General features: G+C 40.0%; 2 protein-coding genes across 2 annotated transcripts in view; one reads left to right on the top strand and one right to left on the bottom strand.

Moving 5' to 3' along the window:
• Positions 1 to 12,183: 12,183 nt before the first annotated feature.
• LOC128861823 (uncharacterized) lies at positions 12,184 to 17,322 on the bottom strand. The gene has a single exon (XM_054100198.1). It carries the CDS (start codon positions 17,320 to 17,322, stop codon positions 12,184 to 12,186), a length of 5,139 nt encoding a protein of 1,712 aa, XP_053956173.1.
• Positions 17,321 to 18,802, top strand: part of LOC128861822 (connectin-like) — a 24,167-nt gene continuing 22,685 nt past the window's right edge. Inside the window, exon 1 of the mRNA XM_054100197.1 lies at positions 17,321 to 17,474. Within this exon, the coding sequence (XP_053956172.1) occupies positions 17,321 to 17,474 (154 nt within the window). The remainder of the gene's footprint in view (positions 17,475 to 18,802) is intronic.

The raw sequence follows: 18,802 nt of genomic DNA, 5'->3' as shown, positions 1-18,802 counted from the left end.
AAAAGTTGTTCATTGCTGCTTTGAGAGTTGCGACAGGAATAGCCGCAATTGTTGCCCGAATGGATTGTTTTAGTTCATCCAAATTTGTTGGCTTTGTTTTATAAACTTCTTGTTTACATAAACCCCACAAGAAAAAGTCAGATGCAGTAAGGTCAGGCGACCTGGGGGGCCAACGAAATTCGGAGTTTCTTGAAATCAGTTTATTGGGAAATTTTCGTCGCAACTCTGTCATAACAGTCTGGGCTATGTGAGACGTTGCCCCATCTTGTTGAAACCACACAGAGTTGAAAGGAATTATCTTTCGGCGTAGTTCTGAATAGAAAAATTCTTCCAGCATTTTCAAATAACGGTCTCCAGTAACCGTAACGGTGTGACCATTTTCTTCAAAAAAATAAGGCCCGACAATACAGCGTGAAGAAACCGCACACCACACTGTCACGCGAAGAGGATGCAATTCCGTCTCGTGGAGTATCTGTGGGTTAGAAGTACTCCATATTCGACAATTTTGTTTGTTCACATTGCCGTTTAAATCGAAATGGGCCTCATCAGACATGAAAAGGCAGTTTAACATGTTTTGGTCTTCTTCCACCATTTGCAGGATCTTCTGGCAAAATTCCAAGCGAATCGGCAAGTCTGCTGCATTCAGTTTGTTAACCATTTGAATTTTGTAGGGAAATAAGTCTAAATCTTTGTGCATTATTGTTTGCAAAGACTGTCAGCTGACACCAAGTTGAGCAGATAAGCTTCTTGTTGAAACCCTTGGATTGCTTTGTATAGCTGCAGCTACAGCAGCGATCGTTTCCTCCGTCCGAACTGGTGGGTTTCGATGATAAGGCCTTCTTGCGACTGTTCCTTGCTCAGCAAAATTATTCACCAGTCTCATTATGGTCCATCTGCTCGGGGGATCGCCGCCAAACATCCGCCTGTACTCTCTCTGTACCAAAACTACGGACTCCAGTGCGTGATAGCGGCGGACTATCCAAATTCTTGTTTGCGTGTCCCAGTTATCCATTTTAATAAATTTTAAAGATCAATCTGCAAATTAAAACAAAAATGGAACAGATAACTTAAAAAGAAAAAAAGTTATTCAATTTTTTTTTGGTAGCGGCTTTCATCAGCCACCCTGTATCTCCTGAAGCCGCCCACTCCTTTCTTTGCTTTATACTGATGTATAGCCACCATTGTCATCTTCCGTGACGATTCGGTACAAAGAGGACTGTTTATGACCGCTTATTGCTCAACGGCGGGCAAGATGCTGAACAGCTTAGAAGAAATTTGAAGGCGACTTTATTTGTTTTTTTCGTTGAGCTCGTGAGGCACCCAGTCTCCCAATTTTTCAGTAGATCCCATTGGATTAAGTTGTTTGAAAATCGTTTTATGATCGCATTTCATTTTTTTCACGAATTCAAGACCTACGATAGTTTGACGACAGTTCTCTTTCAAAAGATACATATTTGAGACGTTCTTCATCGAGTTCAGAAGACCTTCCACTATCGGACGTGTCATCGACATCAAAGTCATCATTTTTGAACTTTGCAAACCATTCTCGTGCAGACTTGCCTACGACACTTTCACTATACACGTCGCAAATGTTCCAGGCTGTTCGGCTGCTGCGGCAGCTTTTTGACCTCGATGAAAAGCAAAGAGGAGCAAAAGTCGAATATGATGATATGAGTGGTCCCTTTCCAAACCTCAAAATAAATAAAAAATTAAATAACTCAAAAATACAATTAACACAGTTTTGTAGAGCTTGAAGAGTTCTATCGAATATGTGTGAATACTTACCCTTTGCTAAACAGCAAACAAATCGCTGTAAGATAAAAAAAAATATAAAAACGCCACAAACTTATTCCCCAACCAAATAAAAGTTAACACACACTTCTCGAAAATGTTCCCCACTAGCAATACCTCTAGTCAAACAATTGCGGGGCAGTACCGGACAGAACTAAACTAAAAGTATATTTTGCTCACTTAAGCTAAAGAAGGGATTGTCTTAAAGGGCATTGAAAAAGAGGAAAATACATAGCAAGAAAAAAAATATGAAGGAGAATATTTTTATATATGTCCAAAAAAATTTTGTTTTCCAAAACTTTATATACACATGTAGGTATATACTTATATATATATATATATAATTGGCACTTACTTCCTATATTACTTGGTATTTAACCGAGTTCCTCCTCCGATTTGTGCTGTGCGTCTTGATATTTTTCAACAAATTGAAGAGTTTACAAATTTAAGCCGACTCCAAAAGGCAAATAATTTTTTATGAGGAGCTTTTTCATAGTAGACACACACTTCGAAACTTTTTCTGTCATGTGATGTTTCACGTACGCAGATTCGAATCTGTGCACTTCCCAATGATAGTCACACTTCAATTCAGTTGGTTACGGGTGTGTGAAATAAATACTTTGTCCTTGAGTTAAAGCATCCTAGCTTAGTAAGTGATTATATAATACTAGTAAAAAATATCTGTTTAAGGCTCCTATTATGCTAAATTTTGTAAAGAATTCGTACCTTTTCGTATGAGTGCGTTAGTGCATTGTTTATTGCATCTAGTTGAAAACGGAATTTGTTTGAATCCACTAGTAGGAAAACCATTTCAAGCGTATGTACATTCATATGTACATATATATAAGTAAATGCAATCATGCACTAAATACTCCTTCGAACACTTAATTCCAAAGCAACGAATAAATATAATAGGACTATGAATAAGTTCGTTTCGGTTTTACAACAGATGGCGTAACTTGATTATTATTACATCGATCCACATTTCCAAACATTCATTGGAGAGCTACTGTCGTAAGGCACAAACGTCAGTATAAGTTTTTTATTTGAAGCGTAAACAACAATATTTTTACCACACTTGAAAATGTCGAATTTCGTGCCAAATAATGTGTTTTTGCGGGGAATTCTTCTTCATTATTTTAATATGAAGAAAAAAGCAGCCGAAAGTCATCGTATCTTGGTGGAAGTTTATGGTGAGCATGCTCTATCTGAGCGAACGTGCCAGAAGTGGTTTGCACGCTTTAAAAGTGGTGATTTTGGCTTGGAAGACGAAGAACGCGAGGGTGCGCCGCCAAAGTTCATGGATACCGAATTGGAGGAATTGCTCGATCAAGATCCGGCTCAAACGCAAGAAGAGGTTGCAAAAACTTTGGGAGTTGATCAATCAACCATTTCCAAACGTTTAAAAGCCATGGGAATGATCCGAAAGGTAGGCCATTGGGTGCCGTATGAATTGAAGCCAAGAGACGTTGAACGCCGTTTTATGGCATGCGAACAACTGCTTCAACGGCACAAAAGAAAGGGTTTTTTGCATCGAATTGTGACTGGCGATGAAAAGTGGGTCCATTACGACAATCCAAAACGTCGGGCAACGTATGGATACCCTGGCCATGCTTCAACATCGACGTCGGCGCAGAATATTCATGGCCTGAAGGTTATGCTGTGTATCTGGTGGGACCAGCTGGGTGTTGTGTATTATGAGCTACTGAAACCGAATGAAACGATTACGGGGGATGTCTACCGACGACAATTGATGCGTTTGAGCCGAGCACTGCGAGAAAAACGGCCGCAATACGCCGATAGACACGACAAAGTTATTTTGCAACATGACAATGCTCGGCCACATGTTGCACAAGTGGTCAAAACATACTTAGAAACGCTCAAATGGGATGTCCTACCCCACCCGCCGTATAGTCCAGACCTTGCGCCATCCGATTACTATCTCTTCCGATCGATGCAACATGGCCTGGCTGACCAGCACTTCCGTAATTACGATGAAGTCAAAAAATGGATCGATTCGTGGATTGCGGCAAAACCGACCGAATTTTTCACAAAGGGAATCCGTGAATTGCCAGAAAGATGGGAAAAAGTAGTAGTAAGCGATGGACAATATTTTGAATATTAAATTTGTAACCATTTTACGTCAATAAAGTTTCAAATTTCGAAAAAAAACCGCACGAACTTATTCATAGTCCATTATTATTTGGAATATTCGGATAATTATGTACATAACTACTCAGTGGGTTAGTAAGGCGGTCTTTTAATAAAGGGTATTTCAAAAGACGCGCCTAGATGTTGTTTCAAAATAAAACATGTAAAATGTAGTAAATACAATAATTTTAGTTGTACATCCGTCTACTTGACAAATGTCATTACTGACTTCTAGGCGTCACTTTTGTAAGACTCTTTATATATGTTTGTGTGCACATTTGAAAGTTTAATTGATCACTTTGCATATATGCAACCACAAATAGGCAGTGATTAAAATATTTGTTTGTTATTTAGCCCATGTGTGCAAATATGTATTATGGAATTAATACATAGGTACATAAATGTGAAGTAAAGTAATAAAAAGTATTTTACATGTGGTTTGATAAATTTGCCAAACCCTAAAACAAGTGTCATATCCTCCTAACCGGCTACTATCACAACCAATTTTCGTTAAACATACATATACATGTATGTATCGGGTGTTTTTCTAAGAGCCTTAGAGCTTAAAATGATAATACAAACAAAAATCTTGTTAGAATGCATTTTTTTTATTATAACCTGGTAGATAGGTTCATGGCATTTATTTGTGGAATATGGTATCCGGCATATTTCTATCGCGGCTACGAGTTACGTTGTCCATTCGGTCAGTCCAATTTTTGACTACTTTTCCCAATAAATCTGGCCGTATGGCATCAATGGTGGCTTGAATATTGACTTCCAATGCTTTTAGAGTTGCTGGTTTATCGGCATAAACTTGTGACTTAACATAGCCCGATAAAAAGTAGTCCAGAGGTGTTAAATTGCACCAACGAGGGAGTCTTTGAACGAGATCACTTCTTCAAAGAAAGTTGTAATCAAATTGATTTTGCAATAAATCGATTGTTAAGCGCGCTGTATGGCAAGTGATCAATGAACTTCTCGAACAGATTTTTTTTGTGTTTTTTTCAAAGTTAATTTCTACAATTTTGAAATTTTGTATTGGCGTTAAACATTTCTTCCAGTTTGCCATTCGCAGTTATCAAACTATAGTTATCGAAAGTTCTCAGGCAGCTGAAAAAACACCCGATACATTTAGATAAACAATTAAACCAACTAATCATCCGAGCATTACCTATGTATGTAAGTAACAGGTATTCAAATCTTAATTTACTTGTAGCCATTTATACATTTTATTGTATGTCTTTATGTATGCACATTTTTGAAACTATAAAGACTGAATGCTATATAATTATTTATTATCCATATGGTTGTCACAAAACATTGAAGCCACAACTCATTGAATTGCTTTAGATTTATATCGGTATACGAAGGAATTCCACAGCAACTTATAACCAACGACAAACAAATGCTCAACATATGTTCTTCTGTACTTCACTTACTAACTGCACATGCTTCTTCTTTCGGCATTGTTAGAAAATGTATTTGCTTTTTAATTAGAATGCTTCGCCACTGTAATTCAATTTAGAAACATTTTAACTTGCAATTTGTGGTTTGACTTTTGTGTGTTTGTTATGACATTTTAATGGGTTTCTAAAAGGTGCAATGAAACAAACAGTTTGCTGATTACTTCCTGCTTGGAATGGAAACCTATAATTGAATATCAAAGAGAGGAAAACTTGCGAGGAAGTGTACTAAGTTTGTCTTAGTATACAATTTTTCAATTAAAAAAAAAAATTAAGTTTTTGAGGTTTATAAAATACTAGCAACCCGCCCAGCTTCGCACGGGTATAAAATATATACCCTATGTCACTCACTGAAAAAATGATTAAAATCGATCCAGTAGTTTTGGCTTATTCATTATTGCCCGTGGCCCGCACGCGTTAAATTTGGAGTAAAACAATTCCCCTTTCTTTATAGCATGAAGATTTCCTGCTATCTTTGGGATATCTAAATTCATACCCTACATTTTTGCATATTAACTTTTTGCATTTTTACATATGTATTTATTTTATTTTTACAACAATTACTATATTACAGAATGTCTTTATATACAACGTTCATAGCCTTCTTGTCATTAGACAATACAAACATGTTTTCTCTAGAGGTTACTCTTGAAAGAGCGACATACAGTTGGCCATGTGAAAAACAGTCAACACTCAAATCTAAGCCTGCAACGTTGAAGGTTTGACCCTGAGATTTATTAATGGTCATTGCAAAAGATGTCTTTACCGGAAATTGTAAGCGTTTAAATTGGAATGGTAGATCCGATGGTATCAGAGGGATTCGGGGAATCAATACATCTTCTCCGGTACCACATCCTGTGAGTATTGTGCACTCTATTATGAAAGTTTTCAGTGATTTTACCATCAAACGCGTGCCATTGCAAAGTTTAGGTGGACTTAGGTTTCTTAATAAAATAACAGGACAACCTATTTTCAGCTCCATTTTGTGAGGAGGGAGTCCAGACGGTTTCAAAGAATTTAGAAATTCTGTAGGAAATTGAACAGCTTCTTCCAAATCGAGAACAGTATCGACCGAGTCTAGTATATTTTCGTCGGCGCATCAATCATTGAAATAATCAAGTTATTTACTTTATCTACTTGTTCGTTAGTTGGTGACAGAATAGCTCTTTCTTTAAACCAAGATATTGTCTTATAACTTATGTTATCAATGTCTGGATAGACATTGTTGACTAACTCTTGGATGTTGTCTATCAAAACACAAAGGTTTTCTAGGTTAATCCTTCCCTCACTTTGTGTTAATTCTCCATTGCCAACTTTTAGCAGCATCTCTGGAAATAGCCTGTTCTCACGTGAAGATGACGAAATTCTCATACTAGTTTTAAGCTCTAATTTATTGACATACGACTAAAGGTGGGATCTTTTTAGCGAAGCATTTATTTCGTCAGCACGTGTTCCTCGAATCACAACTGGTAGGATTTGACGGAAATCTCCTGAGAACAGAATTGTACATCCACCCATAGGTGCATTTTTGTTGCGCAAATCGCGCATTGTCCTATCCAGTGCTTCCACAGACGTCTTGTTTGACATGGTAGCTTCGTCCCAGACTATTAATGAGCAGTCACGCATCAATTTTCCTGTATTGCTCTGTCTAGAAACACTACAGACGCTGTTATCATCATCGGTGGCGATTTTCAGCGGGTGCTTCATTGTAGAGTGCTTTCCAAAAGAGTAGCGGCAATGCCGGATGACGCAACAGCTAACGCAATTTTTCCGGTAGATCTCAATTACTAATTACTGTTGTAATATCTTGAAAAATATTGTTTTTAATTATATGCTGTAAAGAGCCATATACATAGATCTATATGAAAACAACAATGTATTTAAGGTATTTAATTGGATAAGGATTAATGTTGTACCCATTTGTTGAAATCGCTTCGAAAATAAGCTATTAGTTGTCGTAAAAAGTAAATGACAAAAAATGTTATTGTATGGAATTGATAGCAAACTAAACGCGCTCCGAATCAATAAAAACTATTCAAAAACTGTATTTTAATTATGTGCGATTTACTAATATAGAACCTGAAAATAGCGTTTTATTTCGCTGTAAAATTGTATGTACATATAATTACATGGAATTCAGTACATACATAGATACATATGTACATATGTCCGAAATGAAATAATGCGAGCGATTCGTAAATACATACATACATACATACGTCACCATACGATGTAATTCAACATTAATGAGGTGTGGTGAGATTATCGCTTAACGCTTGTTGCTTCATTCGGTTGACAGCGAACACACACACAAACAGCTTTTTTTGGAAAAAGAGCTGCTTTTGTTTAAACAATTTTGGTTAAATAACAAATAAATCAATTATTTTTTTTGATGCAGAACGAAAGTAAATATTTCAAAGTAAAACTTCAAGAAAGTTTCATTTTAATTGGTTGATTCGTTTATGATTTATGGCCGTGAAAACAAAAAAATTATGTTTTTTTGCCACATTTTGACCGATTGCCACGCCCCCTTTATATATTTCTTCACATTATATAGATATAAACCTTCCTCTTCAATCAATCTATCTTTAAAAAAACACCGCATCAAAATCCGTTGCGTAGTTTTAAAGATTTAAGCGTATAAGGGGACATAGGGACAGAAAAAGCGACTTTGTTTTATAATATGTAGTGATTACTATGCAATTTGTTAAATGGAATAATTGAGAGTAACTTCGAAATTTCTTTGTTTGGGTTTTCACGCAATAAGAATTAAGTGCAGTAAGTATTAAACTAACATATGCGATTATGTACCTAGTTCAGTTCGAAATATTACTTCTAACAAGCGAGCGAGCGAGCAATAGCGGCGTCGATAATATTGAACAAAAAAGGAAGCGACAAAATCGATCTTCTACTTATACTTTATAGTTGTTTAAGTTTTGGTAGGTCCACCTATTTTTTTGACGTAAACGACACACTGGGGTAAGTTTCATCCCAATTCATAAACTTTTTTCCACATACTGAGTTAAAGTTTTCATAAAAATTTTTTTTTTGAGTTTTTTGCAAGTATTTCCACATAATATTGTAAATTAAAAATGAATTGTTTTCCTTAACTTATTCAAGGATATCAGGCAATACAGTAAAATATTGGATTTTATTTGCATAAAGAAAATTTTTATCAGAAATACGCTTTGCGTTTTAAACAAATAAAAATATATCGCAAAACTATCTTGAGCTTCAGAAAACTACTTAGTCCTGCCATAAGTTCTATTTCGAGTTAAGCCCGTTATTTACATGAAATTATAATAATTTTGAATTTTAAATTAAAATTTAATTTTCCTTCGAAATGATTTTACTCAAACCTTCAAACGATTAGGCGATTCAGCTACTGCACCACGCATGGTTTCCATGGATATTGACGGCGCTCCTTGAACCAAAGATTGTTTGAAACTCTCCAACTTTCTGTGACATCTTCGGCACGCCGCGTTCTCCAATTCTCACCACAAACTGCAGTCCATTTGATTCAGATTTGGACTTCCAGACGGTCAATCTTCTGCGGCTATGAACCAAGAATGTTGTATTTTCGCCTCAGCTGGGTGGGTTGGTGCGGAATCTTGCTGAAAGATCCAACGCTCTCCATTGAAGAGAGTACTGTTTAACAGCTGCACCGCGCCTTCTAACACATCCTCCTGGTACACTTTTGCCCGGTCTTAAACACTTTTTCACAGAAATGAAATGAAATGCTATTTTCCTTAGCAAGCGAAATTTGCCTCGAAACTGAGTGTAATTTATGAGTAGACAATGCATACGAACAAAAGCAAAAATGACGGAACTTCTTTCATCTGCCTTCTTCTTCTGTCAAAGAATTTATGGTAAGACTAAGTATATAAATTAAAAATAAAATAGTAGGAATACGAAAAAACAGCAAATTCATAAAAATTAGTTAGTTAGCTAGTTGCAGTATAAAATAATCAAAATTAATAAATAAACAAATAAATAGTCAATACTTATCAATATGTGGTGGTCTAGAACACGGCTTATAAAAAAAAGCGTGGTGGCAAATGTTTATCTGATTTAGATGGTGAAATAATAAATTTTTATGACGATGAGAGTGTCCTAAGCTTGCCAATATATGGTTTACACTTTCTTTTGACTTTGACTGTATATATATTACAAAAAAAATAATGCGAACTTCATACTGAGGTAAGTTTCACCCAATCACTTTTTTTTGATCTGCATAAACTCGGTGCGCACCAACTACTGAGGACTTACTGGATGCACGCGAAGAGTAAAATCGGCGTAGCTAAAATACAGCTAAATGTATATTTCCAGAGTTTAGAGATAAACAAACTGCCACTCATCAAACATATTGTGGTGTGACTTACCCCCTGGTGTGCCTACTGAAGGTTAAGATTAATTAAGCGATTAGTAAACGAATTTCATATGGCGCATACTACTATGGATGATACCGAAGAAAAAATATTAATCCAGCAAGCAAGCAAAATATTATAGTATGTACGTATGTCGTAAGTTGTTATTGTGTTTGGATGGTTGGTTGGTTGGCTGGTTAATGTGGTGATTCTTCCAGAATCCCACTAGCGCTTCCGTCATCATAATTTTGTTGCCACATCCTCGTTGTCAACTTGTTTACCAGTTATTTTCGAACAGCGATTGGCCCAGGGTTAACATTCTGCCCTTCCATAGTGCTGGGCGTTCTCAGAAGAAATGGAAGTTTGCTTTCTTTTTCTCCGGTTGTTTACAACTGTGATAATATGTATTGTGAGGGATACCCATTTTGACTGCTTGTTCTCGGATAGACCAAAAGCCAGTTATGACTGCCGTTAGGCTCCAGGGGTCCCGTCGTTTCTTGTTTAACAATGTCGACGATTGCTTGAGGTTGTAGGTGGGCCATAACGTTATGCTATTTTTGCATTTCATCTAGTATTTCCATCTACAGTCCGCGATTCTGAGGTATTTTAGGGATATTATATTCTGGACTGCAGTACCGAATACCGATTCTGCACCAGTTCATCTGCTTTTTCGTTACTTTGAATGTTCTAATGTCCCGGGATCCAGATTAAAGTAACTTTATGGTTTTCACTCAAGGTGGTAAGGCTATTCCTACATTGTCCCACCACTTTAGCGGTGGTTGAAGCCGAATCCTGTGCCTGGATTATAGTTTGGCTATCCGAGAGAATAGCGATATTGCCCTTAAAAGAGAAATCTGCGATTAGTAGCCTACAAGCTTCCTCAATCGCAAGTACTTCTGCCTGGAAGACACTGCTGTTACTAGGAGACGCACATATTTTTCAATTTTAAGTCTACGAGAATATATATTAGCTGCCCACCACAATCCATTTTAGAGCCGTCTGTATAGACTGTTGTGTTGAAGTTGTCTAGTAAGAATCCTTTATTCCTTTCCTCCTTAGATGGAAAGAGAGTGGCGAAATTCGTATTGAATGTTACCGTCAGGGCGATGTAGTCAGTCCTCTCCGCGGTTAACTGAGTTTGTCGCAATAATAGACTTGAGTGATCATACGTTTTTTCTTTCCAGCGACCCGCTTCACTTAGACTGAATGCCCTGATGGTTGCCGTCTTCTTTATATGTAGGTCTATTGGAATAACGTGTGTGTAACATGCTCTGTTTGCACCGATAGTTATTGCACAGGCTGATCTTTGTATTCTGTCTACTAATTTGGTATTGTAATCTCTCCATCGAGCTTTGCACCAAACTACCGAACCATACAATAATATTGATCGTATAACTGCCTTATACCACCATAATGTATGCTTAGGTTGAAGAACTTCTTCCAAGCATACGTTTACAGGCATACAAAGTAAGTTCTGCTTTCCTTACCCGTTCTTCGAGGTTTAATTTCCAGCTAAGTTTGAAGTCCAGAATTACTCCTAAGTACGTTGCACTGGGTGAAAGTGAAAGAGTTTGTCCGTTAATATTTGGTAGGGTAAAAGTTCGTACCTTGTATCTGGTGGTAAAAAGAAAAAGTTCTTTTTTTCGCGCGTTTAAACATAGGCCACATCCTGGAGCTCAAGAGATAAACTCGCCTAATGCCCTTTAGATGATCCCACTGATCGTATTGGAACACAGTCCTGACACCATTAGCACCACATCATCAGCGTACGCAACCGCTTTTACCCCACCTCTATTAAGTTTTGTTAAGATTTTGCTAATAACGCATAACTAGAGAAGTGGAGATAATAGAAGGTCTCCAGGAGTTATGTTGATATTACCCCTATTAGCTTTGATGATCCTGGTTTCTAACATAGAGATGACCGAATTACTAATGCAATTATCCACCTCTAAGTCTGTAATCTGTACTTACATTGTTAAATGCGTCTTCTATATCCAAGAATGCCGCTGTTTGTTCCAAGAAGCCTTTTTCTTGGATGACGAAAAAACCGAGAAAATTGGGGGTGTATATCTTGCGCAGTAAAAAACAAAAAGAGTAACGAAATCCGAAATGTATGTGTCTATGCAAAACTTGCGAAATCACTGGCGAACTAAAAGGACAGTAGTGAACTGCTTGATGTGAGCGATAAGTCAAGAATGATTTATTGAAATTCATGCTAATTATTTACAAGCGAAAGATTCATCAGACTAAAAGAGCATTAGAGAGCAATAATAAGTAATATTGACTGTGTGTGTGTGTGTGTACGTATGCAAATTTACAATGAGTGGATGTTTATTTGTACATATTGAGTGTTAAGTTATTTAAGCATAAAGGGTGATCCAACATCCCGGCCCCGTTGAAAGGATGCACTTTCAAGACACTGGCAGGATGGCAAGTTTGTGAACAGGCCGGCAACAGCTCCCATTAGTAGTGCGGAGGCGCACAACTCGAACATGACCATCTCGTCCACGTACGGTCGACTCAACGCGACCAAGCTTCCAGCGTTGTGGTGGGAGGTTATCGTCGTGGATGATCACTAGCGTACCTTCTGCAAGATTGGGTATAGGTGTCGTCCACTTGACTCGTGAGCGTAGTTCATTGACATAGTCTGAAGACCAGCGGCGCCAAAAGCGCTGCTTGATGGCCGTAATCATATCGTATCGATCCAAATTCGAGATATTTCTCTCTTCGAGTGAGCTTTCGGGTAGGGCACGTAGCGATGACCCGACCAAAAAATGTCCAGCAGTGACTGCTTCAAAGTCATTGGGATCTGATGATAGCGGTGAGAGCGGACGCGAGTTTAGTATGGCCTCTATTTCCACAGCTACAGTGCTCAGTTCTTCATATGTTAATCTTGTATTAGCCAATGTGCGATAGAGCAGTCCCTTTGCGCTTTTAACTGCTGCTTCCCAGAGGCCGCCAAAATGGGGTGCCCTAGGTGGGATAAAATGGAAATTAATAAAATCGGAAGAGCAATATTTGTTAATTTCGTTCTGGGTTTCGTGCTTGAACAAAAATTGTTTGACCTCTTGCAAATGGTTGGATGCTCCTACAAAATTCGTGGCGTTGTCGCAGAAAATGTGGCACGGCATCTTTCGCCGACCACCCATACGTTTTAGAGCGTTCAGGAATGCTTTTGTAGACAAGTCCGAGACCACCTCAATATGAACCGCCTTAGTGACAAGACAAACAAATATCGCCAAGTATGATTTGGTAGGTGTCTTTCCTCGGACTCGCAGGTAAGTGCTTATTGGTCCGCAAAAGTCGATTCCGCAGCGTTCAAATGGACGTGTTGGTTGGACACGCTCTCTTGGTAGGGGTCCCATTACTTGCTGCAGCAAGGTGGGCTTGTATCGAACGCAATGCACACACGAACGAACGACGCGACGGGCCAAATCTCTGGCGTTCACAATCCAATATTCAAGGCGGATCAAGGCGACTAAGGCTTTTGGGCCTGCATGGTAATTGCGAAGATGTAAATGGCGTACATACGTCAAAATAAATTGTGAATTACTGGGCAACAGCAATGGGTGTTTTTGGCTGTCTGGTAATTCGGTGTAGTCCAGACGGCCACCAACCTTGATAAGCTCGTATCCAGTCGAAGTGTCTATAAATGGAGTCAAAAATTTTAAATTACTTTTTAATGATCGATTTTTCTTTAGTAACTGAAAGTCGACAGAGAAGTGATGCTGTTGAACGTTCCATATTAAGCAATGTGAAGCGCGTCGCAATTCGTCAGGCGATGGTGAAGCGGTAGTGAACCTTGATTTCTTTCTGGACGAATCAAAAAACCGGAATAACCAGGCGACTAGACGTAAGCAATGGGGGTACGAGCTAATGCCATTGATGATGTTGAGAATGTAGTTTGTCTCCATCATTGTGGTAAGTGTCGTTTTGCGTTTTTCCGAATTGATGACGTCTCCGTCGAGGTTAACTGGTGGTTTTTGATTTGGCCATTTAGTCTGATCTTGAAACAAAAAAGCTGGACCGGAAAACCAAGTCGATTGTTTAAGTTCTGCAGTAGGGCAGCCTCGAGATACAAGATCCGCAGGATTCTCGCGCGTTGGTACGTATCTCCAGTGTCCACCTACAGTCAACTCTTGTATATCCGATACTCTGTTCCCTACAAAAGTTGAAAGCGTTATTGAATGCTGTTGAAGCCAATGCAGTACTAGTTGTGAATCGGTCCAAAAGTAACTGCTTAGAGGTTGATCAGTAAAAACATCTTTTATTTTTGCGTAGAGAGATGCAAGAAGGTGCGCACTACAAAGTTCAAGTTTGGGAAGCGACTGCCTTTTGACTGGAGCGACTCTTGACCTTGATGTAAATAACTGAACTTCAACATGTCCATCCAGGTCTTCCGTACGTATGTATACAGAGCAACCGTATGCTCGAATTGATGCGTCGCAAAACCCGTGTATTTGTATGTTCCGTACGGTTGGTTGCAAGCAATAACGAGGCCCGATGAGTGACGAAATCGAGTTTAATGATGCTAAGCAGTTTGTCCAAGCTTGTTGTAGGTGCTGAGGTACAGACTCGTCCCAATCGAGCTTCAATAACCATAGCTCTTGGAGGATAATCTTGGCAGTGATTATCAATGGTGACAACAAGCCAAGTGGATCAAACAGCGATGAGGCAATAGACAATATTGTCCGCTTTGTAACCGAATTGTATTGCTGTTTCGGGCTAAAGCCGAACGAAAATACGTCGCTTCGTTGATGCCATGTTACTCCTAATGCACTGGTCACAAAATCGTCGTTGATATGAAGCTCCTTTGTTGCTTGACCTTCCTTGAAGTCTGGGTGATTTGAGTGCCATTTCGATATTGGAAACTGTCCACGACGGAGTACTTCAACAACTTCATGCCTGAGTGTGTGTAACGTGGTTATATCGTCGGCACCACATAACATGTCGTCGACATAAAAGGATGATTTTATTGCTGAAGCGCCGATCGGAAACTCTGCCATATGTTGGTCTGCCAGGTAGTGTAGGCTGCGTACCGCAAGGTATGGGGCCGAAGCTGTTCCGTATGTTACAGTGTTGAGCTGGTACGTGCGGAGATCTGAGTCTGGGGAAGCTCGCCAAAGTATGTATTGAAATTGTCGACAATTATTTTCTACGAGTACTTGCCTGTACATTTTAGTGATATCTGCGGTGATGGCGAAACGATACAGACGAAAACGTAATAGAAGCATGTATAAATCTTGTTGAATTGTGGGCCCCACTAACAAATGATCGTTCAATGATGTTTGTGTTGAGGTGCGGCACGAGGCATCAAACACTACTCGCAATTTGGTTGACGTGCTGCTAGGTTTAAGCACGCAGTGATGTGGCATATAGTAGTGTGGCTCTTTCAAGTTGGGGTGTGCTACTACTGACATGTGGCCAAGACTTTCGTACTCTTCCATGAAGGCAATGTACTGCGGACGGATTTCGGACGAACGTAGAAGACGTCTCTCAAGCGCAAGGAATCGCCGACGAGCGATATCGAAGGAATCTCCGAGACAAATTGGGTTGTCTTTAAATGGCAGATTTACAGTAATTCGACCAGTGTGGTCTTGATGAGTTGTTTTTGTGAAATGCTCTTCACAAATTCGATGGTCTGGCTGAGTTGGTTTTGGTGACGTGTCGATGGCTTCCAGTTGCCATAGGCGTTGCAAATTCTCGTCGATTGAGGTTTCATTTGACAGCAGACAAGATGATGACGTCACGTTATAGTCACCTCGAAACCTACCAGAGACGACCCAACCAAACAACGTCTTCTGAAGCGTCGGTAAATTTGGACCCAGTCGAATTTGGCCAACAGCAAGAGCATCAAAGAAGGCCTCTGTTCCTAACAACAGGTCTATGCGCCGGGGCTTAAAAAACATCTCGTCTGCTAATTTGGTATTGGCTGGCAAGCTCCAACCGGACGTGTCGATCTCGGCATCTGGCTGGTATGCTATGTGCGAGGTGATTCCGAATTGAAGTGACAGTTGAAAGGCTGAAGTGCGCGATTTGATGGTCGTGGTCGTACGCGCCTTAAGGCTGGTTAGCGAGTCTCCAATGCTTCGAACGCCCACATTATGTTTCTCACGTCGAAGGCGTAGTTTTTGCGCGAAATCCTCAGTGATGAAATTGAGTTGAGAGCATGAATCTAGGAGGGCTCTGCCCAACTTATACGTACCCGTAGCGTCCTTGACCAGGATCATAGCCGTTGCAAGAATCACCTGTCCACCTTCCGATGCACCCATGTGCGAGTGGGTTGCTGTCGATTCTTGAGATGAAGTTTGCCATGCAGGTCGAGTAGACCCCGAAGGCTGGAATGCGGGACCTGCCACTGGAGTTGTTTGAGTGGGTTGAGATGCATTCTCATGATGCAACAACGTGTGGTGTGCTCGATTGCAAGAGCGGCAGCGATTCTTGGATGGACATTGGATCATTCTATGACCATTGCCTAAGCAGTTGATGCATAGATCATGCTTCTTGATGAGATCAAAGCGTTGATTTGTGTTCATCTCCTTAAACCTCAAACAACTGACGAGTTTATGGTTGGAACTGGAACAAAGAACACAATTAGAGTTAGTGATAGCAAATGACGAATTTTGCATGCGATTGCTTGCGCGATTTTGCTTGCCAGACTCGGGTTTTCGTTGTGACGATGCCTCGCATGAGTGCAAGAACTGACAATGTCGTTCCACGACTTGAGTGCACTGTGACCAAGTTGGAAGCGACTTGTAGTCCAGAGACTCGTTCCATTTGCTCCTGGTTTGCTGATCACATTTGCCCATCACAATGTTAATTAGCAATGCATGTGCGATGTTTGCAAACGTTCCTACTGACTCCAAGGAGCTAAAAATTGCCGATGCCTTGTCTATTAAACTGCGCAGCTGTTGAGCGTTCGACCTTTCCAGTGCCGGTAATGCGAACAGTGAGGCAATACCTTCCAAAAAAATTAACGTTGGGTTGTCGAACCGTTGCTTGAGCCTATCCAAAGCCTTCGGATAGTTTTCGCTAGTGACTTGGAATGCATGAACCGTTTCTAGCGCGGGACCCTTTAAACAAGTCAACAGGTAGTTAAATTTTTCTATGTTCGACAGCCTTGGTTCGCGAGCAATGATCTGGGTAAATGACGTAATAAAATTGTTGTAGTCTGCATAATCGCCACTAAATGTTGGCAATGTTAGTCTTGGCAGATGCGACGAGGGCTTAACAACTGCTGGTGTTGACGTTTCGGGAAAGTGCACTGTACCGTTAGCATCTTCTCCCAGTTGCGCTTGAATATTTAGCTTAACTGCTACGTAGCTATCTTCCAGATCTGCGCGGCCGTTGTCAAGTGGATCTAAATCCTCAATGTCAGCTTGGACGGATAAGGCCTGCTTGAAGTAAGATTCCAGTATTCCTAGTCGGCATTGAAGCTCAGCATTGGTAAGTTTATCATCTGACTCCCTTGCCGCTTCGACGATCGATTTAATACGCGAAATGTTGCGCTTTATGTTGGAGCGCTTACGCTTGCCTTCTTCAAGAGACATGGTTGCTAAACACGATGTGATGTTGCGAAAATATTCCTGCTGGGTAACTGACTGCTGTGCTGGCGGTCAAATGTTGGAGCAAGCGACAGCAAAACCAAATACGAAAAAATGCACAAACAACGCAGCTTCAATGTGCGAGAGCAGCGAAAGTGGTGATGGCAGAGCGACGCGATGTTAACGGCTTGTTTAGCAGCGCAGCGGTATACGTCTCCAACGAACGGTGAATTCGACCCTTTGGAGTGGCGAAATGTATTGTGTGCTTGCCAAAAATATGCACAACAGAAAAAATCCACGATAGGAATTAACTGCTAGCAAGAGGTTACAATGCAGCAACAACGCGAATTAGTTGATTTTTTCCTGCTGGGTAACTGACTGCTGTGCTGGCGGTCAAATGTTGGAGCAAGCGACAGCAAAACAAAATACGAAGAAATGCACAAACAACGCAGCTTCAATGTGCGAGAGCAGCGAAAGTAGTGATGGCAGAGCGACGCGATGTTAACGGCTTGTTTAGCAGCGCAGCGGTATACGTCTCCAACGAACGGTGAATTCGACCTTTTGGAGTGACGAAATGTATTGTGTACTTACCAAAAATATGCACAACAGAAAAAATCCCCGATAGGAATTAACTGCTAGCAAGAGGTTACAATGCAGCAACAACGCGAATTGGTTGATTGATTCCTGCTGGGTAGCTGACTGCTGTGCTGGTCAAATGTTGGAGCAAGCGACAGCAAACGAAAATACGAAGAAATGCACAAACAGCGCAGCTTCAATGTGCGAGAGCAGCGAAAGTGGTGATGGCAGAGCGACGCGATGTTAACGGCTTGCTTAGCAGCGCAGAGGTATACGTCTCCAACGAACGGTGAATTCGACCTTTTGGAGTGACGAAATGTATTGTGTGCTTGCCAAAAATATGCACAACAGAAAAAATCCACGATACGAATTGACTGCTAGCAAGAGGTTACAATGCAGCAACAACGTGAATTAGTTGAACGTTGTTGTTGCTCTAGCGGATTGGTTGATTGCTGTTATTGGTCCAGCCGTTAGATGATGAAGAATCAGGCGATTCACTTTATGCAGGATATACACGTGCCCCACGTTGGGCGCCAAAATGTTTGTTCCAAGAAGCCTTTTTCTTGGATGACGAAAAAACCGAGAAAATTGGGGGTGTATATCTTGCGCAGTAAAAAACAAAAAGAGTAACGAAATCCGAAATGTATGTGTCTATGCAAAACTTGCGAAATCACTGGCGAACTAAAAGGACAGTAGTGAACTGCTTGATGTGAGCGATAAGTCAAGAATGATTTATTGAAATTCATGCTAATTATTTACAAGCGAAAGATTCATCAGACTAAAAGAGCATTAGAGAGCAATAATAAGTAATATTGACTGTGTGTGTGTGTGTGTACGTATGCAAATTTACAATGAGTGGATGTTTATTTGTACATATTGAGTGTTAAGTTATTTAAGCATAAAGGGTGAT

This window comes from Anastrepha ludens, chromosome 4 (assembly GCF_028408465.1).
Source record: "Anastrepha ludens isolate Willacy chromosome 4, idAnaLude1.1, whole genome shotgun sequence".
NCBI classification, from domain to species: Eukaryota; Metazoa; Arthropoda; class Insecta; order Diptera; family Tephritidae; genus Anastrepha; species Anastrepha ludens.
Note: the sequence above shows the minus strand (reverse complement) of the source record. Positions and strands in the feature narration are given on the sequence as shown.

Coding starts and splice junctions, on each gene's coding strand:
- LOC128861823 (XM_054100198.1), bottom strand. CDS start 17,322: ATGTCTCTTGAAGAAGGCAAGCGTAAGCGCTCCAACATAAAGCGCAAC.